We start from the raw sequence: 22755 nt of genomic DNA, 5'->3' as shown, positions 1-22755 counted from the left end.
TCCTATCCATTTTATATAATAACATCAATAAGAGGACATTACAGTTTTGCTTTAAGGAGCGGTTTTTCTACGTGTCAGAGAAACCGCTTCCTTCAAATGCCTCTCTTTTTCTTACATCGATCCATGGAAATCAAACGTTACGGATGCTCTTATAATATAATCATCTTTTGATATCTACAAACTTCAGTCGTGAAACATTTTATGACAAGTGAAATATTCAGACCCTAAGGGGGCGTTTGGTTCGTAGAATAGAATTCATCAAATGAATTTGACTTTGAGGGAATGAAATGGAATTTGATGGAATTTGACCATGTCTTTTGATTGCGTTTGGTTGGATGGAATTGAAATGTAATTCTTAACCGAATTGGAATTTTTTTGTTTCGTTCTCGGAATTCAACGAGAAAATTACAAGCAAAAAAACCGAAACCGAAACTTTCGGGCTGGGTTCGGGGACATCTTATCGGGGACGGGGCGGGGATTGGGGACAAATTCGGGGATTTTAACGGGGACGGGGGCGGGGACGGTGATCATCGGCCCGGCCCGGCTTGATATGTGTATATATATTAATTTTAATTTATATATATATATATATATATATATATATATATATAAATTCGGGGATTTTTAGATCTGTTTCGGGTTTCGGTTACAACCAACGGTGAACGAGAAAAAGATGATTTTTACCTTCACGAATTCCCCAAAGGGGATCGGGGAAACCGCGGGACTCGATAAGATCCCCGACGGGGATCAGGACGGTCATGGGGACGGTTTTAGTTATCGGTTTCTGGGACGGGGATACCAATAACTGGCCCGAACCTGGCCCGTTGTCATTCTTAGTTTTAAACGAGATCGAGCATAGCAGAACAGAGCAAATCGAGATACAGCGTTGATGAATGGATGAGGGCTAAGGAATTTGTCGGATTGGAATTTGAAATCCATGGTATATGCGATGGAATTGTGAAATCAATGAATTAAGGAATTGGAAGGATTCCTTCACATCTATTATGTGAACCAAACATGGGATTTGAAATTTGGTCAAAGATTTGGACATTCCAATTCCACCAAATTCCATTAACCAAACACCCCCTAAGTTCCTAACTATTTTTTTGTTATAATAAAATTTAAAAACAACTAAAAACATTATATTTGATTACATAATATTTTTATATTTTATTCCATGGTTTTACACAATAAAAATAAGTGACATTCATGTCTTTATTCATTCTAAACATTTAATATATTTCCACATATATATTATATACAAAGCACAAAGTAATGGCCAACACGTAGTCTCACTTCTTTATCACAAACAAATTTTGACAAAAATTCGGTTCAAAAATTTACATAGTAGCCACCACGTCGATCTCAAAATCCAAAATCCATCTTTTTTTTTTAATTTTGCTTTTTTAAATTATCTCAGTTAACTATATATATGATACACCATACACTCATCATCTTCATCCCACAAACAGCTTTCATTCTTCAAGTCAAGAAAAAAATGGCAAACAAGCAATTCATCACCATCATCGCAATCCTCCTCCCACTGACCTTCCTAGCGGCAGCCGCCACCGCCCATGGCGAAGACAAAACCGCCACCGTGGTTGTGGAAGGAATGGTGTATTGCCAGAGTTGTAAATACTTCGGATCATGGTCTCTCACTGGAGCTGAACCAATCTCAGCGGCCAAAGTCAGTGTTATCTGCAAAAACCACAGGAAAAGAGTGAGTTACTATAACACATTTGAGACCGATAAAAGTGGCTACTTTCATGCTGAACTCAAAGATTTCAAGATGACACATTACTTATTGGACCATCCTCTCCATTCTTGTCATGTGAAACTGGTCTCATCTCCGCTCCAAACCTGCAACCTTTTGTCGAATGTCAACAATGGCATCAATGGCTCTCCTCTGAGATTTGAGAACAAGGTGTTTTATGGAAAGAACTATGAAGCAGTTGTGTATGCAGCTGGACCACTGGCTTTCCGTCCTACTAATTGCGATCCAGAAACCACTCCCTAAACTTAATATCGTTTTTAAATGTTTGATTTCATGACTACAGTCACTTTTTGTATTCGAGTTAATCTTGTTATGTTATCTTTAACGAACTAAAATGGTTCTTTGCTTATTACTCTTTTTTTCATAAGAAATGAAAGTGAAAGTTAACTGAAGGGATTATAGAACTTGCCAATTTCTTCAGAAGTCCAATGGCATTGCAAACATCTTGTTTATATCATCCATGGCCTCCTTTGTGCATACGGTCTGCTCAAAAAGATCGTTTTCCTTTCTTGAAGATGAACCAGTTGGCTGGCAAATCTTTTGTTGATGATGGTCCATGTCATCATCTGGAAGTATCAAAAAGGAGCTGCAGTTTTGCTTCTCCTCAAAGGGTTTCTCCTGCTTTCTTGGTCTTCTCTTTCTTACAAATTCTATTGGTTTTCCGAACATGCTATTAATGTCATCCATGGCCTCTTTCAAGTTTACTGTGGGTTCTACTAGGCCATGGTGGCATGCGTTTTCCACCTTCGGCTCATCTGATATGGTGGAACCTACAAAGCGGAACACGACTGTATCTTCTTTAAATTTTGCTTGTGGAAGTCTGTCCGTATTATCTGAATCTTTGGAACAATCTAGAGGAATATCCTTGGGATGTGGAAACACAAATGCACCTTTTGTCATGTTTGGAGCCATTTTATTGTCAAATTTGGCTTTCTCATCATCATCATCATCATCATCACAATATATTTGAAATGGTTCCTCCAATGGTTGATTTTCATTTGATGATTCAACCCCGATACCAGAGTCATCATCATTGAACACCTTGAAGCTGTCCTTCGAGCAGTCGCCACCATTTGCTTTGCTTTTATATGAACTGTACTTTTGAAAAGGTTCTGGGCCTAAAGGCTCACGAAACATGCTATTTATTGCATCCATGGCCTCTTTCGTGTTGATTGTGGGCTCCACGAGACCATGATGGCGTGCATCTTCAGCTTCAGATTTTCCTACAATGGCGGTCTTTGCAAATTTCAACACAACTGTGTTATCACCGGCATGTACATCTAGGCCTGCTTCAGTCCTATATACCTGCTCTAAATCACTTTCACACCCAGTATTTCCCATATTTCCCTTCTCCTTTTCCTTATGTGAAATTACTTTCTTGTCCTTCAGTAAGCTTTCAGTTGGCCTGCCTTTAACTGATATCTTCTCTGCCTTATCTTTAATGCCATCACCTAAAAGATCTCCTGTACTTCGCCTTTGTTGACGCTGCAGGATATCAGTACATAGTTAGATACTGAAGGACCTCAAAGACAATAAGTAGAAACACAAACTCAAACTGTAAACTTAAAAAAACGTACTTGAGTCCTCTTTTTTTGGTGTCGCTCCATTCTATGAAGAAATTGATCAAATGATTTTTGAAGCTCGTCTGCCGGCTCTGCAAGACTGCCACATCTTTACTTGTTAGAGCAACTAGGGTAAAGTTTGTCTATTTGTGCAGTTGGGACTAGCCAACACATTGTTGGTGAACCACGAAAACCTGTGTGAGGATTTTATCGTTTGTTATTTGTTTTCTTTGTTGCTTTCATTATAACAACACATAATACCATTAAGACAACGGTAACAAATTTGACCATCTCACCATCTACACATAATATTCCCACTTATGAAGTTGCTAGATGCAATATAAAATGAATCAGTTAGCATTTGTGTAGTTAGCTGAAGGACATGTAAAAGTGTGGATGCTTAGAATTAAAAGCCGTAAAAAGATCAGAGCACTTACTTCTGCACCCCTAAATGGTACATCTTCTCAGCATCTGTAAACTTCTTCATCTTCTCGTAATAAAGAGCATATGCCTGGTAAAATAATGACCTCTTGTTCCCAATGTGATTCGCCTTCATGTTCTCCAGAACAGCACCAGGGTTGTCAACAAAATCCAACTTCACACAAATGGAAATAACATGAATATGAATGACAAACCTTTTGAGTGCTAACGAATTTCTGTTGTTGAGAGAGCCATTATCGAATTGATATGTGATCAACGATATGTGTTCATTAAGGTCTACAAAAAACCAAAACTTTGTGGTTTTTGGTGCTTATATATTGCATATACTGCGTAAGATCTACTGGGTTTGTTTGATTTATAACGCATATACAATGAGTTTTCAATCTAAAATTAAAGAAAGCCATATTTACGGACACTACAAGATGATCCGTTTGACCCAAAAATAAGAATAATAATTTCATTTTGTTACTTTCACTCCGGCAGGATTATCAATTTGGAAGCATGTAGAGGACAATGTATCCATTTGAAGTATGATGCCACCTCCATTTTGACACAGAAACAGGTGCACACAGATCAAAAGGAAACAAAGGAATCCATAGTTTGACTTCTAGATTATTGAACTTCATTCTGATACAAAAATGAGCAATAACTGTGATCTGAGAATCATCTAACAAATGCAGCAGATTACAAAAGGCTGGAATTAAGTTGTAATTCATACAGCAAAAGTTTTGATATAAAAGTCAAAGTTGGAAGAATGTATGGTTTATACATAGAAGAACACTTCAACATAATTACTGAATCGGCTTAAAAACTTCTCAATTCACTTATATATAATAATATTTCTCACAAAACCAACTGGGAGGGATTATACATATCGAAACTCAAAAATCAAAATGCACAAAAGTAAGCACTCAAAGTAAATGATTATAATTACCAGTTTCATCCAAACGCGAAGGTAGCGTAAATCATTGCTGTAACGGAGATCTGTTTCAAAAGTTTGAGCGCATTTTTGAAGAAATCGAGGAAGTTTTTGTTTGAGTAGCTGAGGAGGTAACGCATCTATCATCGTCCTAATTCCTCTGTAAATATAATCATTCGATCATTTAATACAATCAGAACTTTCACTCTTAGTTAGTTTTCAATTGGTATGAGTACCGAACCATTAGCATTTGAACTCGTAAGTGGAACCGTATGACTGAGAGATTAAGGGTTTTGTGCTTACCGGAGCCATGGAAGAAGAGGATCTGAACCATTGTAGGTTTTGATGTCGGAAATCAATGATGAGAAAAGATTATCGTTGGTGGTAGTGGAGTTATTCGCCATTGTTAGACCTTGAAGTGAAAGAGAAGGGGAGACCCTAATAACATTTGAACCGAGTAAAGGCGCTTGTGTTTTGTTTTGCAAATTCGACTCTTTGCCAGGTTTGGTCCCTGAAATTTTGAGAAATTACTAATTTACTTTGCAATTCCAAATGCTTCATATTTGGTCCGGTTAGACAAAACAATACAGAACAAAAACTTATTGTTTCATAATTTTACTGTTAATTTAGACTCATTGAAGTAAATTGCATCATAATAAAACATATTCTTATCTTATTCATGTTTTAAATAACATACCTTATTTCGATTAACTTGGATATCCAACCCGCTATGAAAACCGACTAATCCCAGGGTGATCACTTGCTTTGTAGATAGCCCGGAGCCACCACATTTGAACCTCCGTGGCTACAAGCGGATTTTTATTCCTTCTTAGATTTGAACTTTGGACCTCCTGGTACTTTTGACTTTTGGAGTCAAGTTCAGACCAATCAGGCACCACCCTTGTGGTTTAAATGCCATACTTTTAAGAACTCTATCTTGATGTATACAGCAAGACATCTCAAATAATCAAGTTTAATAAAAAAAACCTTTATATATTGTTTACAATGTTGTAATAAGTTCGACTTTTTGTTACAAAATTACAGTATTTTATTAATTATATCAGATACATAGTAAGTTATCTTAATCGCATCTAATACATAAGACGTTCTCTTAATCGCTAAAAGATTCAAATGCATGGTACATTATTCCCTTCGTCTTATCGACCACCTATTTCTTCTCTCACAACCAGGTTTCCAAACCCATTTCATCAACACTTGCGCTATATAAAGGAAATCATGAACTCTAATTCGTCACTTAAATCGAACTAGTTGCATAACATGATTCGTCAAGAGAATAGATCCAATTCATGATTTAAAACAAAAAGAACTCGAATCGTGAAAAAATCGTTGGCACGGTTGCTAATGTGATCAGGGAGAGAAAAGAAAGGGAGGCTGGCAAGGGATATGTGGGTGAGTCTTTTGGTTTATTTGATCTGATGAAAGAGAAAGACGACGACAATGACTTATTATTACAAAACCCATATCTCGTCCCGATTAAAAGAAATAAGAACGAGTTCTTTCTCATCGGGGAGAACAGAGAAGTCGAGGGGTGACGAGAAGGTGAAGGCATCCAATAACCAACATTGGTGGATGAAAAGTAAAAAATGAAAGTTTATACTTAAATTACATCAATAAGTACACTGTCATTTGAATATTAATAAATAAGTGTTGATGTGCAATGCAAGGCTTACAAAAAACACATAATCGAAAGCTAGATCATCTTCAATGCTTATGTTATTTTAGAAAATTTTAAAATTTGGTAACAGTTTGCTTCAATAGTTATGCTAAACTTTCCTATAAAATACAGAGAAAATGGAGAACATATTATTGAAGATGCTCTTACAACATAAAATCTGGTTTTCAAATAGAACTTTTTTAGAAATATTGTTACATTAATTTAGATTTTTAATTATAAGGATCGTTTACCAAATGACTTATCGTATCGTATCGACAAAACCATCATCACTTATCTTATTAGATGACATTTTCAGTCATCAAAATGAATTGTTTATAATCGTCTCTTGACCCTTTAAGGGGTGTTTGAGATTGCTTATAAAAACAAATTATTGACTTATTCCGGTGTGATACCAATAATATTGGATAAACAGTTTATACCAGTATCAAACCGATAATAAAGAGTTTTTTGAAGAAGTTAAATCATTATAACTTATAATAAGTTGATAAAAACTTCTATTAATAAATATAAATTATTCCAAATAAGCAATATCAAACACCCCTCAAATGTTAATCGGACAAAAGTTTTATCTCTCGTTTATCGAAATAAGATTTTTTTAATACTTGTCGGATGAAATTATGGGTGTTTATTATGCTCAACCACGACCCGTAAGTTGGTTAGGTTTTGTTAGCCCAGCCCAAACCAAAAGGGGAGCGCAGTAGCGCACAGAGACGGATGACAGCGGCTTCACTCCGACGTCAACCTTCGCATCTTTCTCTCTGTACTGCTCAAACGAGGAAACGAATCGTAGAAAACGAAAATGGTGGAAAAAGAAGATCCAATTTCAGAAGTAGCTGAAGACGAAGAAGATTATGATGAAGATGAAGACGAAGAAGAAGAGGAACCACCAGTAACCTCGCAATCGAGGATGCGAAATGACAGGGAGAGAATGGAAGGACTTCTCCGGCGAATGTCATCGGAAAGAGTTCCGTTGAGAGTCCACGACGTGATAATTAAAGGAAACAACAAGACTAAGGAATCGTTAATCGAAGCCGAGGTCCAAGCCCTAAAGACTGTCACATCGATGCAAGAACTTCTTCAGGCAGCCACGATAGCAAATGCGCGGCTTCAGAAACTTGCTATTTTTGATTCCGTAACTGTCACGCTTGATTCAGGGCCGCCTGACTTGCCTGGGACTTCTAACGTGATTGTCGAAGTTGTCGAGTCCAAAAACCGGGTTACTGGTGATATTGGCATTTTTACGAAGCCGGAGGTAGTTTCCGTTGTTTGAACTCTGTTACGTTATTGATTGGAGTGATATCCATTATTTGGTTGATGATCGATGTTTTTTATATTGCAATCTAGGATCCAGCAATTAGTCACAATTTGTGCGACTTGTGACCGACTTTGATCAACGATGTAAAGTTGTGTAGGTTTAGATGAGAAATTAGCAACGATAATAGCAAAACTAAACCTTACGTACTTTTTTGATTGATTGCCTTTTAGTCTGCGATTTTGTGAATTGTGATTGTTCAGGGCACGATCAATATTTTCTGATTGCTATTAGGTATCTAGTAACTATTTTGAAGTTTCAATTAATCATAGACAGGACTAAGTTGAAGAATGACGTGTGCATTTATCCACATGTAGATGAGATTGTAATAGTAATTATAGAAGAAGCTGTGATTCAGCAATTTTAGCATTGATATGAAATTTAGGGACTAAGTTTAGTATTGACATAATCAGAGGCTTTGTTTTTTTTGGTAGCTCAGTCAAATGCATATTAACTATGAATCCTAGAAGTCATGTGGGGGAGTGCAAAATACATCACTGGAGGTTTAAGGGGTGGGAGTGTTAAAGTACTTGAATATGCAGATTGCATGATCATGCTTGGAGGATAATGGAAATGCTTAATTACCTGTACTTTCAGTTATGGAAATGGTTTCTTCATATAGCTTGCCGCTTTGTTTGATTGTATTTGTCTCAGCATCTAGGTGGTATGCATGACTTATAGGCACTTAAAGTACCACCTCAATTGTACTACCTCCATACGAACAAACATTGTTTGATTTGGCACTTTGTTTAGACTTCTAGTAAAAGCCATTGACTGATAATCAAATACCTAAAATGCTCTTTCTTGGTCTTAACTGGCCTATCATTTATGCCTTTTAATTTCTGTTATTGGGGTATAAGAAAGATATATTGAACATGCTTCCTTTGTTTCTCCACAAATGAGATCACTAGCATGATAAAGAGGTCTTCATTGGGTTTGTTTTTCGGAATGACATTTAATGATGTTAGCACTAAAAATCTTGGACTAAGAGAAAGCTCAATTTCTATGTCTTTATTCAGATACCACCATTCTCATTGCTCTAGTGGTGACAATTACTTCAACGACTAGGAACTAGAAGAGATAGTAATAAGGGAATTGACTATAAGATGTTTTCTACCAACTCCTACCTATTCTTGCCACACATTGCCAGGTTGTGATGAATTGACAGCAGGGTATTGCTTACATCTGCAAAAAAATATATAACTTGTTTCATTTCAAGTGAATCATACTCCATGTTCATTGGTTGCTTTTGCTGCTTGAATTAAACTATTAAGTCGCACAGTTTTTCCGTCAAAGGCAAGAATCAAGAATAATTTATCTTTTTCCTAATATAGGTCCAACAGTCATGTAATGCCTGTAATTTTATGTGACAACTGACAAATGTATGATGTAATACTATGAAATAAGTAAAAGAATCGTTTATGATACGATTGGATATTGAAAATAAATTGATGACTATAAAGGCAGAGTGGTGATTACCGGTCTGCCGTTTGTGGTCAAACGGGTAAAGAATGGAATGAACACTTGACAATGTGATTACGGCTATTGGTTGAACCACAAAGATGGAGCATGTTATGCTAATGGATGTAGAAAGCACATTGTTATATTGGACAAGCACGATAGGATGTTGAAATAGATACTAAATAGAATAGCAATGTATAATGTGTTGCTAAACATAGTGACCAAGCAATCTAGCCACATAATTCCCTTGCATAGCTGAGTAATTAAGTTGATCTTTCCAACTTTGCCAACAAATCCCACCTAGCCACAAAGGAGTGTCACTCTATATATTGGTGGCCAAGCCTTTCAACCACTATAAAACAGCATCCATCCTTTGAAATCTTAGCATCCATCCATTGAATTCTTTAATGCAAACGAAAGAGAGAAAGAGCAGGAGAGGTATACATAGTTAGAGGTAAATAAATGTCATACCCTTTAATTGAGATTGGGCTATGACATCATGTCTTATCATAAATCATAATATGAATAACGAGCATTCGACAAGATATCTTAAGTCTTAACAAATACATATGCAGCGAAATTTCTTAGACAAATACACAACTCAATCGTAGACTTCATGTTTAACTAGAATACATGACTTGTCTTTGAAAAGCACTTGTAAGCAAAAGTCAACATAACAATATAGCAACATAGCATAAGCAAGCAGTACTACAAGCAGCAATTTTGCCTAGCAACCGACTAGACTTTGTCCTGGCCCTTGACGTTTCTGACCTTGTCTCCTATGCTCCATGCCATTAGTCGGCTAATAACCTCAGTGAGTTAATGGTTTTCATGTGAAGAACATTTCATCAGTCATCTCTTCTATTCCAGTCTACTAATCTGCATCTTCTCTTCGCAACAACATTGTCTTCCAGCATCGTTTGCTCGTCATCTTTTCTAATCACGTGTTCTTATGATCATCTTCAAAATATATATTATCTTATTTATACATTCCTACATTTATATATAACTGTAATTTCTACACGAACCGCTATATCACCGCTTTACCATCGCGATAACCGCTATATCAAATCACGGTCCTGACCGCTGTTTTAGATTTTGACCACTGTAACAGCATAGCTCATCGTGTTGAAGGAGTGATTTGTTATGATTTTACAGTATCCCGAAATTTTCAGGAAATAAAATTTTATCTACATGACATGCTAAAGTTTATATCCTATTCATTAAGTGAGCACCTGGCCCCCAGGACTACTAACTTTCATGAATTGACATGTTCTCACTCATGACTTGGATTCACACTTCATTTCAACTCAACTCAACATTTCAAACTAGGATAATCACATAATTTTTGATTTTGGGATGTTACAATAAACAAGGAGATGAGAAAGCCAAGTAGGCAGGGTGGTGGTACTCGAAGTTACAAGTAGTGGAAGCAAGATATCTAAGCGAATCACTCTACAAAGACGGGTATATTTTTACTTGGTATTCAAATCTAAGCAATAACACAATAGATTGTAAGAGCACAATTGGATCAAAGGAGTTATATGAAAAACAAAGATGAGGACAGTTGACTTTCAAGAGTCAAACCTGTTGGATTTTGAGAAATATCTAAATCTTTAAGAATGAGGTTTGATATAATTCATGATATGGAGTGTTTACATGATGACTAACTAATGTAGAAATGGGATTCACTATAAGTTGAAACAAATTTGATTTGCCAAAATACAACACAAGGCAAAAACAAGAATCTGAGAAATTACCAAAACCGTAGGGTTGTGCCTTAAGAAGTTTAAGGGCTACACCCTAGCTTTAGGGACTACACCCTTAGCTTAAGGGCTATCCCTCCTTTCCCATAGTCATTATACCTGTACAAATGTTCAGGGAGTAGGTTGTTTTACCTGTAGAGGAACTAGGAGGCAATGTGATCAAGTATTATTGCTTGTTTATGTGATTAGTTGACCAAATGTAGAGTCCAGAAGTGACATGTGGCCATGAACAAAGTGAGTACCATGAACCCTGTTAAAAAAATGAGATATATGTACGAAATGGATGTGTTTTCAAATTGATGCTGTATTTGAGATGCTTGTTAAACACATATGTGCATTTTGAACCTGTTTTGGGTTGCCTATATTTCCAGAACAGATCATGTGGGTACGTCTAAGGTAAGGAAAAGACGTGAAATTGGAACCGAGCTTGGAGACTTCCGACTAATTTTTGGTTGACTTCAATATAATTAGTCGGTTGTTGTACAAATTTAGCTTCTGTCGGATACATTTACTCTAATTTACTTAAAAGCTAATTTAAGTACTGGAAAGTGGGCATGATAAGTCATTGCTCTTGAACCTTAAATTTTTGTTGCATTATCATGTTTTCTTTAAATGGAGGAAATGCGGCATTTCACTTCTCATACGTTATTCCTTCAATTTCTTTTGTAGGCTAGATCCTGGTCACTTGAGAGTTCACTAAAGCTTAAAAACATGTTAGGGCATGGAGATATCTGGGATGGTTCGTTGTCTTATGGCTGGGACCAAACATCAGAAATTAGTACTGGTGTAGCTTTGCCCAGATTCATGAAATTGGTGAATCCTGTCACGGCCCGTGTATCCCTTCTTTCTCAAGATTGGCTGAAGTTCTCCTCTTACAAGGAACAAGCACTGGGACTATCTCTTGGCTTACTATCCACCAGGAACCATGACCTAGCATATAATCTCTCCTGGCGCACCTTAACTGATCCATCACAAATGGCTTGTAAGTCAGTCAGGAGTCAGCTTGGACATAATTTGCTGTCACATTTGAAGTATACATTTAAGATCGATAAAAGGAACTCACCTCTTAGACCAACAAGAGGGTTTGCTTTTGTTTCCACTTCTCAACTTGGTGGCATTTTTCCTGATTATCGGAGCGTACGTTTTATCCGCCAGGTTTGTGCTCTTTCATGCCTAATGTTCATTCTTATTTGAACCGGCCCTATATATATGATATTCATTTTTTGGTCTTCCGTTGTGCCTTAACTTCCGCCTGTGGTTTTTCCTTTTTCCAGGTTTCCACATAAAATTCCCTGGTTTCACGCTCTTTTTTTATGCTTTATATTTCCATATTGTGTTTACCCTGTTTGTTGATGATTGGATTATGCTAAGTAAACAATAATATTAGCCATTTCAATCTGTTTTTCCGCATAAAAACCAATATTAGCAATATGTGTAGATCTGATCTTGGAGAAAGTTGACTTTTGAACTAAATTTAAACATATTGGATTAATTGAAAACTTAATTGTATCCAATTTCACAACATTTTTCTTGACAGGAGTTCGATCTCCGGTATGCTTTGCCCTTAGGTTTCGCTCGTGCTGCCATAAACTTTGGGGTTGCTGGTGGTGTTATATTCCCATGGGGAGGTGGATTCGTGAATACACCCGTATCTTTACCTGATCGATTCTTCTTGGGTGGGAATTCCTCCCCTGTTTGTTCATTAGGAGGCCCAACGTCGTTACTGGGTTTCAAGACGAGGGGACTGGGACCCAGTGAGCCAAGAAGGGAAGTTGGTGAGAAAGCTGGAGATGCAGGTTTTGACCCCTCTTCCGAACGGGACTTTCTTGGTGGAGATCTTGCTGTTACTGCCTTTGCAGACCTTTCTTTTGATCTTCCATTGAAGGTGTTGAGAGATTCCAATATTCACGGACATGCATTTGCTTGTGCCGGGAGTCTTGTCAAATTAACGGAGAACTCGTTCCGAGATCTCTCGTTTCAGAAATACCGAGACTCGTTCCGAAGATCTGCCGGATTTGGGCTTATTGTACCCACTAAATTGTTCCGCATGGAGGTTAGATACATATCCTTCCTCAAATTATACTTGAAACCGAATAATAAAATCAGATAATAAAACCAGAGTATTTTGAGGTTACGATGAAAATATAAACCCGGGACTCGTTCAGCTCTGATGATGATTCTTAATCAGGTCAACTACTGCTACATATTAAGACAACATGAACATGATCGTGCGAAGACTGGCGTGCAGTTTAGCTTTTCTTCACCATTGTAGAACCTTCCATTCTTCTCAAAGCGGGCCACCAATCTCGAGTTTGACAGGTATACTTTCCGATGAACCTCGTATTGCCTAAAATTTTCTCAAGTCGTTGGACAGCATGAGAGTGCTTGTATTCTTTTTAAGAAAAAATACAAGTAATGGTAATAATAAGATTCAATATGCAAACAACTGTTCTATTCTTTGGGGTAGAGCTTAGGTCCATACATCATATATGACCCCATTTTCGGACGATATAAGCTGGGCTCCATTGGTTTGGTAATAAGACGCTGTTTTGCTTAAAGAAAGGCCGTGAAATTTTCCAGTTGAGGTTCTGACTGCTATTTTATCGTGTCAATCGGTAATGGAATCAAATCGTTGTTATCTGTTTACGAATTTGTTCATTCCTCTCGGTTTCTTGATTTAAGACTTTGTTTTGCTGGTTTTCGTCACATCCCTACTTTCTTGGAACACAATCTCGTGTCCCAAATTCTCGAGTCCTACTTTTATCCATCAATTACATAAATACACCTGAATAAATTAAGTAAATATATGATGTGTCTTAATTTTATTGGTAGAGCAGGAATGAGAATTTGGGATCGGTGATTTTTCAGACACTTTGAGTTATTTTGAGAAAACGATGTAACGTTTCTTATCAACCCATATTTACTAGTAATTTGGATGGCTATGTTATCAATGTTGTACCAGATGCATTAACGATGGTACGTTATTGATGGTAGGAAATTCTAATTAGAGGCTACCGTTTGATTGGTACTAGAGAATGTGTAGGTTGATAAGGTTGTGGAAAATGTGCAAGAAGTTTGGTAAACATGATTCCAGAGGTTTCTAGAGGGACCCTGCTTGGTGGGGCCTCTGCATTTTTTATTAGGAGTCCCAAATTTACTATGATTTCCTCATCATCAAAATTCTACTCCAAACCCAAAGCATATTTAAAATTAATGATATAAAACCCTGTGGATTAGTTCAACTTGTAAGTAAAAGTTAGGGTTTAAGACTGTTTCGAAGTCGTCAATTCGATTCTTTATAGTTATTGAAATTAGTTTAGGTGCATATGAGATGACATGGACGTGTATGCTTAAAAAAAATACCACGATACGAATGAGAAGGATCAATCGTGTAGAAATTGTTTCAACGAATGGCTGTGATGACTTGGATCCTCTTTGAGTTGTGAAATTTGGTAGGATTTGTAGTCGAATTTCATTTCATTCCAATTCTACGTTTGGTTTGAAAAAAAAGTTTGGATTTGAAATCCTATATATTTAGAGCATCTCGAATAACTATACTAAATAGAGAAAAATAGGATTTTAGCAATTTTTTGCTCCAATAGCCAAACCATCTTGTATGCTAAAATAGAGAAAAAAACATTTAAAGAAATCAAAAAAGGAGAGCGGAATTATTATTTTAATATTTTTTCACCAATAAGAGGTTAGATATATTTATAATAAATGAATGTTTAGGGGAGATTAATAATGTTGTATTAAATGTATTGAATATTTTAATAATCTAGTTTATATTATAATTGCCAACATAGAGTAGTTGGAGTTAAATATATATATATATATATATATATATAGAGAGAGAGAGAGAGAGAGAGAGAGAGATTTTGACTTTTATATATTATATTTTAGAAATAATATAACATAGTTGTTGGAGATGCTCTTAATAAAATCCACAATCTAACAGATTTAGAATCCCTTCGGAGAAGGTTATCATTTCAAATTCATATCTCACAAATTTAACTTGTTTCCATCGCATCTTTACCCACCTCCTACCCGGCAAGTGATGGTGATAACTCTTACCACGGTTAGCATTGAACGGGTAAATTGTTGCATATGATACATTTTTGTTAACTAAAATCTTTCTTGGTAAGTAAGTAATAGTGTTGAATTTTGTCCATAAACACTTACATGATAAGTGTTTGATAAACAAGTCATAAGTTATCGATAAAACTTCAATTTAGTTGAAAATCAATAACATTATTAATGTATCATTATGCTAGCTTGTAAATTTTAATTATTATGAAGTAAAAATTGACCTAAAGTTGTAATTAAAATCTATATTGGTACAACTTAAACTGCCCGTGTTTTGCAATGTCTATTTGATTGAAACTTTGTAAATCGCTCATTATTCATTAACTTTTGTAGGTATTTCCTTTTTATTTTAATATAATTTTTTTACTCTTTACTTGCTTCTTAAATCTCGATTTGTATCATATCTTAAATCTTAGGATTCATTTCAATTGATAAATAAATATTAGACTTTAATGTTTCTTTTTGTAGAATAATTAGTTTGAGTCTTTTTTTTTTTGTTAACCTGGATATCCAACCTGCTATGCGAACCGACTAATCCCAGGACGACCACTTGCTTTGCACGTAGCCCACAATCACAGCATTTGAACCTCTGTGGCCACAAGGGGATTTTTATTCTTCCTTGGATTTGAACCTGAGACCTACCGACACTTTTGACCTTTGGAGTCAAATTCAAACCAATGAAGCACCACCCTTATGGTTAATTTGAGTCTTTTCTAAGCCACTGGAATTTTTAAAATTGTTGTTATCCTTAGAGTTCCATAAAACCCATCACAAATTCTCTTACGTTAACTCTTGATGTCTTTACTAAGATTTATACGATAAAATCAATTTTTTTCTGATTGTGTTTTTTTCTTCTAAAATTAAGAATTTTAACATTTATTCAATCACGATAAACTATGTAGGACAAATTCATCTACACCTTCGTCATGTCTCTTGGATAGTCTGATGGGTGCCAAACTAGAAAAATAAAAACATCAATTCGATTTGATTTGATTAAAATTCTTCTTATTATTATGTTTTCAGGTTTAAGACTAATGTATTGAAATTCGTGAGATGATCAAATATTTGTCGTCCTTCGATTCGTCAATCTACACGAGGACCCACATTTTAATATTTTTTAACAAAAAAAAAAAAATCAAGACTCTTTTTTCAATTGGGATAATCAGAACTTTGGGACATAAAAGAAACCAATTTCTTGCTAACTTGGAAAAAGAAATACCTAACATGGAAGGTGTAGGGCATAGAGCATCTCATAGTTTATACACAAGTTTTTTTTTTAAATAAAGAAGAAGAAAAATTATATATTAAAAGATATTATATGTTAAACAATTTTCTTAATTTTATTTTAGATACTAGAAGAGTACTCGCGCAATGCAACGAGATAAGTCTTGATTTTAATGTTTATCTTTTATTCTGCCTCTATCGATATAATACGATTTTATGTGATTTTGAGCAAGCGATAATGTTTTTATTTTTGAATGGAATATAAATTTGAAGATAACATAAAATTTTGAAAAAATAAATCGATATTAGTATTAAATTAACTAATTAATAGTTCTTTTTTTTTTTATGTAACTTCTTTAATTCAATTTTTTGTTTCAATTTTAGATTTAGGGGGTGTTTATGATTGCTTATAAAAATAACTTATTGACTTATTCCAGTGTGGCACCGGTAATAAGCACTTTTGAGTATTTGGATAAACAACTTATACCGGTGCCAAACCGGTAATAAGAAGTTTTTGAAGAAGTTAAACTCTTCTGACTTATAATAAGTTGGATAAGTGCTTTTGGAGAAAATATAAATTGTTTCAAATAAGCAATCCCAAACATCCCCTTAATAACAAAGTAATTTATTTTTAGTTTAATAATATAAATTTTTATAAAGATAATAATTAAACATTCTGTTAGAACTCAACGATTATCTTAACTATATTTTAGATTTTTTATATTCAAGATGAATGTTTATTCTATATTTGATTAAATAATATGCATCAATAAACATTATATCATACATAAAAATGGTTTTTAAAAGTTTTTGTCAAATGCTTTATAATATAGTATAGATTTTAATATTAACCATAAATAAATAACAAAATTACTTTCTCACTTTTCTTCCATTTAATTTTATTATGTTGGTAAGAGCATCTTCAATAGATTATCTAAAATGTATAAAACAAAGATTTTAGATAATTTTTTGTTCTAAAGGATTCTCCAAAATAGAGAAAGTGGAAGAGAGAGTATGAAATTCTTCAAATTTGGAGAACTCCCAAAAACGAGGGTCATATTAGGTATATAACCTTAAATGCGATTTTAATTAAAACCGTAGTATTCTGACCTGTTAAGATAAAAATAACTTGTTACTTATCAGGAGATTATATACCTAAAAGGAAAAAAAAAAGGATTTTTTAAAATTATATTTTCATCAATAATAAACTTTAATCTTGAATCTTTAGAAAAAAATTAATATTTTATTAAATGCTTTCAAAATTTGAATCATATAGCTATTGTTGCAATTTTTTAATAAAAGAATTTGTTAGAACTGAATGTAATTTTTTCAAAAAAAAAAATCAGTTTTGATTATTCATTTTAAGAGTTGTTTGGTAGTTGCTGAATGGTTTCTTGCAAAATAATTAAGTGGTTAGAATGATTAAGAAGCTCTCATGATATATTGTAAAATGAAATATAATTGTTTGATAATTATTTACAATGAAATTAGGGTGCCGAATGGTTAAGAGATATCCATGATGCAAAATCATTCAGAGAATTTTGAAACCATTAAGAGATTTTTTTTTACCGAACAAGATTCACCTCTTAACGATTCAGATGTTGTCTCTTAATGAAACTATTAAAAGTTAAACAAACATTCCCTTGAAAATGATGAGGAATTCTACAAATATAAAGAAACTCCTACTTTTTTTTGTTTTTGTTTGCAAGTAAAATGGGATTTCTTAAACAAACTTCAAATCCAACAAAATCTACATTTGACTAAAGGATTACTTATATGTTGCATAACTGGATTTGTTTTATGTGTAAAAGTAGGTATGATAATATTTACACGTACGTTCTAATTTTTTTTGAAGGCTCTGTTACATTCAGAATTTTTTATGGCATTACATAAGAGATAATAGTGATACATATATTTTAAGCATAAAAGGACGCTAATCCTAAACAATCAACAATCTGAACCTAACCTAAACCATCAAGAATTTGAATCTAAACTTAAGCAATTAACAATTTGAACATAAACAATTTAGGCTATAGCTTATATAGATTGATGAAAATGCCCTAAACATATGTAAAATTGGGCACCAAAATTTTGGAAGTCTTATTCAAAATCTCACATTTAACATGCTAAGGGACAACTTTGAATATTGATTGAAAAAAATTAATAAATAACAAAATAAAAGGCAAATTATGTATCCAAAAAAAATACATTCATGGTGTCTTGTTGAGAGAGAGAGAGAGAGAGAGAGAGAGAGAGAGAGAGAGAGAGAGAGAGAGAAAGAAAGAGAGAGTGAGAGAGATTTTGTTATTATGATTATTGAGAAGTCTCGTGGCAATTTTGTTATTATGATTGTTCAGATTGTAGATCTAATCCAAGGGTTGAGAATTGGTCTTACGGGTCTTACGAAAAACTCTTGTTTCACGTGATCCCAAGTCTATATATATATATATATAAAGAAATTATGTCATTTTAAGGTTTCGAAAAAATGTTCAGTATAGATACCTTCACTTGTACTGCCCTCGAGACTAGCCGACCCATCGTAGGACAAGATATTATATTTTCAAGAATAAATTACGTTTATAATCTCTATGGCTTATTAAAAATTGCGGTTTTCATCTCAAATAAATGAATAAATACAAAAGCATGATTTAAATCATATATTTGGTGTTGAAATCATCATCCAACTCATTCTCAATTCTATTTTTCTAATTGATTAAAAAACTTATTTACTGTAAATATAATAACATCATAAAATCTGACACATTCTGTTTTTTGTCTGTCCGTTCAAATCTTATAATCGATAGTTTTTAAAGTAAACTACAAATTCGATCTCTTTGGTTTGTTAGAAATTAATAATACTTTTGGTTCCTACAGTTTTTCGGAACTACAAGATGTACATATTGGTTTGCAAAAACGTCTGGATTTTGTTTTTTCCTCTAACTGTTGTTAAAAGTTTCCGTTAAATAAGGGGCATTTTCGTCCTTTTACTGATTTTTTTTTGCCTTCTACCCAATCAAAGTTGACTTTATGATTTTGGTCATTGTGGTTTTTGATTGAGTAAAGATAAAAAGACGATACAAGAACGAAAACACCTCTAATTTAACAGATTTTTTAACCGATGTTAGACGGAGGGACCAATATGTGAACTTTTTTCTAAATTACAAAAAATTACGATGATCATCTTGTAATTTTAAAAATACAAGGACAAAAACTATTATTTTTTGAAAAACCACAGTCTAAATTTGTAGTTTACTCTTATATTGGAATTTTTTACTTTTACAATATCCTTAACGAGCTCCAACCAGTGTATCTATTGAGAAACCATAGCTTTTACATTGTTCGTAGTGTCTTAATTTTAAAATAACAGCTTAACAGAAAAGTTAAAATCGTAATAAAGATATGTATTTGTAACCTAATACTAAAACATGTATACTACCTACAATTGACGATATAATTTCTTAAGACTTTTTTTTTTGTAAGGGTGTCCGGGTCAAAGCCCGACTAATCCCCGGCAAATTTGGAGGCTAAACATGGCCCCACTTAAATGTCGCCAACGCTCCCCTCCCAGGGCTCGAACTCGGGTTCATGACTATGTCATGCCAAGCTTTTTGCCATTAGGCTGGAAGGTCTTTGACATGATTTCTTAAGACTTGGGGGATTAGAATTTATATTTTCGAAAGGAAATAGTAATATGGAATGTTCATTTTCTGTATTAAAGTCGACATTGCATTTGTTGTTACAGAAAGTAAAAAAGTTATACAAAACTCAAATCTTATTAATATAGATATTGATATCTGTATGTATGTGACATAATTTTTCTGTTGGAAATACTAATTTGCTTAACTAATTACAGTATTTATGGTTTTGTTGAGAACAAGTAGTATACTTGTTAACCATAAGAGTGGTGACTCATTGCTTTGAGCTTGAGCTCCAAAGTCAAAAATGCCTGGAGGTCAGTGTTTAGAACAATATGACGATTGAAATAGAGAACGACAATTCAAGGCAATGACACTGTCAGTTAGTAATAGAGTAAATTATGGTTTTGGTCCCTATAGTTTGGTAATAATTTCAATTTTGTCCCTATGGTTTAGAAATTGTAATATTCATCTCTGTTATTTTCGACCCTGGATTAACTACTACCTTTAAAATACAAGGGACCAAAACAACAAAGAATTGTAAACCATATGTACCGAAGCGCATATTCGTAAAAGTATTTGGAAAAGGAAAGGATATTGGACGGACAATAAATTGTAAATCATAATAATGAAAATAGCAATAAATTATAAATCATATGGATAAAAAACCGCATTTTCTAAATTACAGGGGTAAAGATTGCAATTTTTAACAAACCACAAGGTCAAAGAATGTAATTTACTCTTAATAATATGACTTAGATTAGGCCTTTACAATACATTCTCACATCCGTAATTGAAACTTCACATGTGATTCAATGAAATGATGTACATCTTGGGGAGTGTAATTTAGTATTTATCCAATGCGAACAGGGATGAATCCAAAAAAATTTTCATACGATGACACTGTTTGAATTTCAGGAAAATACGGTAGCACATTCCAAAACGATACGGTAGCACCATTAACAAACCTAAAATTTTTACCCTTCGGTGGCGAAATAATACGGTGGCACGTGCCACCCATGCCACCACACCAGGTCCGCCCCTGAATGCCAAGGATCCTTCATGTAGTAATCGTTTCAATGGATAGTTGGCTTACGATTCGTTTTTCTAAATGATTACTTGATAAGTGTTTATTAGTAAAAGTCAATATTGTAGCTTATTCTGTTTAGATTGAAGTCCATCAAAACGATATGCAACAATTTACCCGGTAAGTACTAATCGGGTAAGGTTTGTCACACTTTCACTTTTCGTATAAGACTCTCCATCTTTATCATCGCTCTTTTTAACATCTAAAAACCTTTTTAACAACAAGAATGAATACTAATTTTAATTTGGGGGAAACAGAATTTTGGGACATAACAAAACTAATTTCTTGCTAACTTTGAACATAAATACCTAACATGAAAGCTGTAGGGCCTCAATGAACTCTAAATCCATAAATGCTTTCCCAAATAGGCATTGCAACGGGGCAGGAATGGGACGGGTTTTGTAATTTTCTGTCCGATTTTTAGTAACAGCCTCAGGCCCTGGTCCTCGGTCAAATCCCATGAAGAATATTCGTTAGTTTCAATCTACCTAGGATCCCCGACCCCAACCCCGGTTTGAGTAACAGCCCCTGGCCCGGGCCCTGATTTGAGTCTACCAGGGATCCCCGACCCCGGGACCCGTTTTAGCAGGGAATCCCCGTCCCCGTTCGGGTCGGGACAAATCACCATCCATGTTCTCAAATCACTTGTCCTTTCAACATTAGATTCAAATATTATATGTTGTTCTGAGAGTGATAGCTTATCAATTCATTAATGGCAGGTTTCATTAAACAAAGTTAAAAAGAAAATAATAATCATATATTGTATCTGTAAGTAAAATTGAAGACAACACATGAAAATACTAAATCTGCATTCAACTAAACGATGCGATATGTCACTTGAATATTATAAGAATCGTATAGTTGAATTCGCTTCAGATGTAAAAGTAGGTAGGTATAATAATCCTTCACACGAAATCTATATTTAACTAAACATCAAGACCCATCAATAAGATATTGTAAATGTCGTACCATTTCATTCATCACTTTAATAGTAACAGAAGGAAATTTAACCGATCAAGAAAGTAGGAAAATAGAGCAAATTTTGTTGAAACACGGAGAGGTGGTGGGAAAAGAGAAAGTCGTGTCACTTTTGACATCTCCTGGGGGGTTGAGGGATGTCATTTTCGTATGGATCGTATAATTCATACTTGTTGTCGATTGACAGTTGGTTTATTTGGTTTTTGATTTTTTGGATTGATTTTTTTAGGTTTTAACATTCGCTAAACTAATATGAGTAAGTTTCGGATTATGCAGTTTACATAATCATTTAAAAGATTTCGACTTTTGATCACTTTTAATATCAAATCAACCCACAAATTGTATTTTAGAAGACAATTAATCATGTGTATCTCGTTAGTTTTGATCTATTATTTATCTTCAATTAGGATTGACCTAAGGCGAACATACTTTCTCACTCTTCTCACCATAACTCTCACTTTCACCGAAATCAAACCCTACATATATTAAAATTTGGAATAGCTTATAATTAAAAAAATATAAATACAAATAAATTTGTATTTGGTTTATTCTATTTAACCAAATAAAAAATTAAAACGAAAACAAAAATTAAATAACCTGAACTCTTTAACTCAAACCTTCATTATCACCATTACTTTCCCTTAGCATTGTGGCTGATGTTACCCTTTCTTCTCAGGATGTTTGTGAAATACCAATTTTTGTATTTTTATTATTAGATAATTTCTAATAAATATATCAAATCTGGAATTATATCTATTTTTATGTTAATTACTTTTTTTTTACTATTTTAATATTATCAATAATAAAATATTAA

General features: G+C 34.2%; 3 protein-coding genes across 3 annotated transcripts; 2 read left to right on the top strand and 1 right to left on the bottom strand.

The window, feature by feature from the left end:
• The first annotated feature begins 1445 nt into the window (after positions 1 to 1445).
• On the top strand, positions 1446 to 2170 carry LOC112523547 (non-classical arabinogalactan protein 30). The gene has a single exon (XM_025133198.1). The coding sequence runs from the start codon at positions 1499 to 1501 to the stop codon at positions 2015 to 2017; it is 519 nt and encodes a 172-aa protein (XP_024988966.1). The 5' UTR covers positions 1446 to 1498; the 3' UTR covers positions 2018 to 2170.
• Positions 2171 to 2191: 21 nt separating this feature from the next.
• Positions 2192 to 5100, bottom strand: LOC112521436 (probable inactive serine/threonine-protein kinase bub1). Its single transcript, XM_025130298.1, has 5 exons — positions 5000 to 5100; positions 4712 to 4856; positions 3774 to 3931; positions 3352 to 3436; positions 2192 to 3259 (listed from the first exon to the last, which is right to left on the bottom strand). Exons 1-5 carry the CDS (start codon positions 5098 to 5100, stop codon positions 2192 to 2194), a joined length of 1557 nt encoding a protein of 518 aa, XP_024986066.1.
• Positions 5101 to 7074: 1974 nt separating this feature from the next.
• On the top strand, positions 7075 to 13583 carry LOC112528521 (SAM50-like protein SPAC17C9.06). The gene is made up of 4 exons (XM_025139552.1): positions 7075 to 7644; positions 11601 to 12086; positions 12469 to 12984; positions 13120 to 13583. Exons 1-4 carry the CDS (start codon positions 7192 to 7194, stop codon positions 13201 to 13203), a joined length of 1539 nt encoding a protein of 512 aa, XP_024995320.1. The 5' UTR covers positions 7075 to 7191; the 3' UTR covers positions 13204 to 13583.
• Positions 13584 to 22755: the final 9172 nt, after the last annotated feature.

Source organism: Cynara cardunculus (genome assembly GCF_001531365.2).
Source record: "Cynara cardunculus var. scolymus isolate 2C chromosome LG 1, CcrdV1, whole genome shotgun sequence".
In the NCBI taxonomy this organism is placed as follows: domain Eukaryota; kingdom Viridiplantae; phylum Streptophyta; class Magnoliopsida; order Asterales; family Asteraceae; genus Cynara; species Cynara cardunculus.
Note: the sequence above shows the minus strand (reverse complement) of the source record. Positions and strands in the feature narration are given on the sequence as shown.

Bases quoted from the DNA above. Each gene is read 5' to 3' on its own strand.
- LOC112523547 (XM_025133198.1), top strand. From the start codon at position 1,499: ATGGCAAACAAGCAATTCATCACCATCATCGCAATCCTCCTCCCACTG.
- LOC112521436 (XM_025130298.1), bottom strand. From the start codon at position 5,100: ATGGCGAATAACTCCACTACCACCAACGATAATCTTTTCTCATCATTG. The intron at 4,857-4,999 runs GTAAGCACAAAA...TTATATTTACAG, and splicing joins CCTCTTCTTCCATGGCTCCG to AGGAATTAGGACGATGATAG. The intron at 3,437-3,773 runs GTAAGTGCTCTG...AAGATGTGGCAG, and splicing joins TACCATTTAGGGGTGCAGAA to TCTTGCAGAGCCGGCAGACG.
- LOC112528521 (XM_025139552.1), top strand. From the start codon at position 7,192: ATGGTGGAAAAAGAAGATCCAATTTCAGAAGTAGCTGAAGACGAAGAA. The intron at 12,087-12,468 runs GTTTGTGCTCTT...TTTTCTTGACAG, and splicing joins GCGTACGTTTTATCCGCCAG to GAGTTCGATCTCCGGTATGC. The intron at 12,985-13,119 runs GTTAGATACATA...ATTCTTAATCAG, and splicing joins CTAAATTGTTCCGCATGGAG to GTCAACTACTGCTACATATT.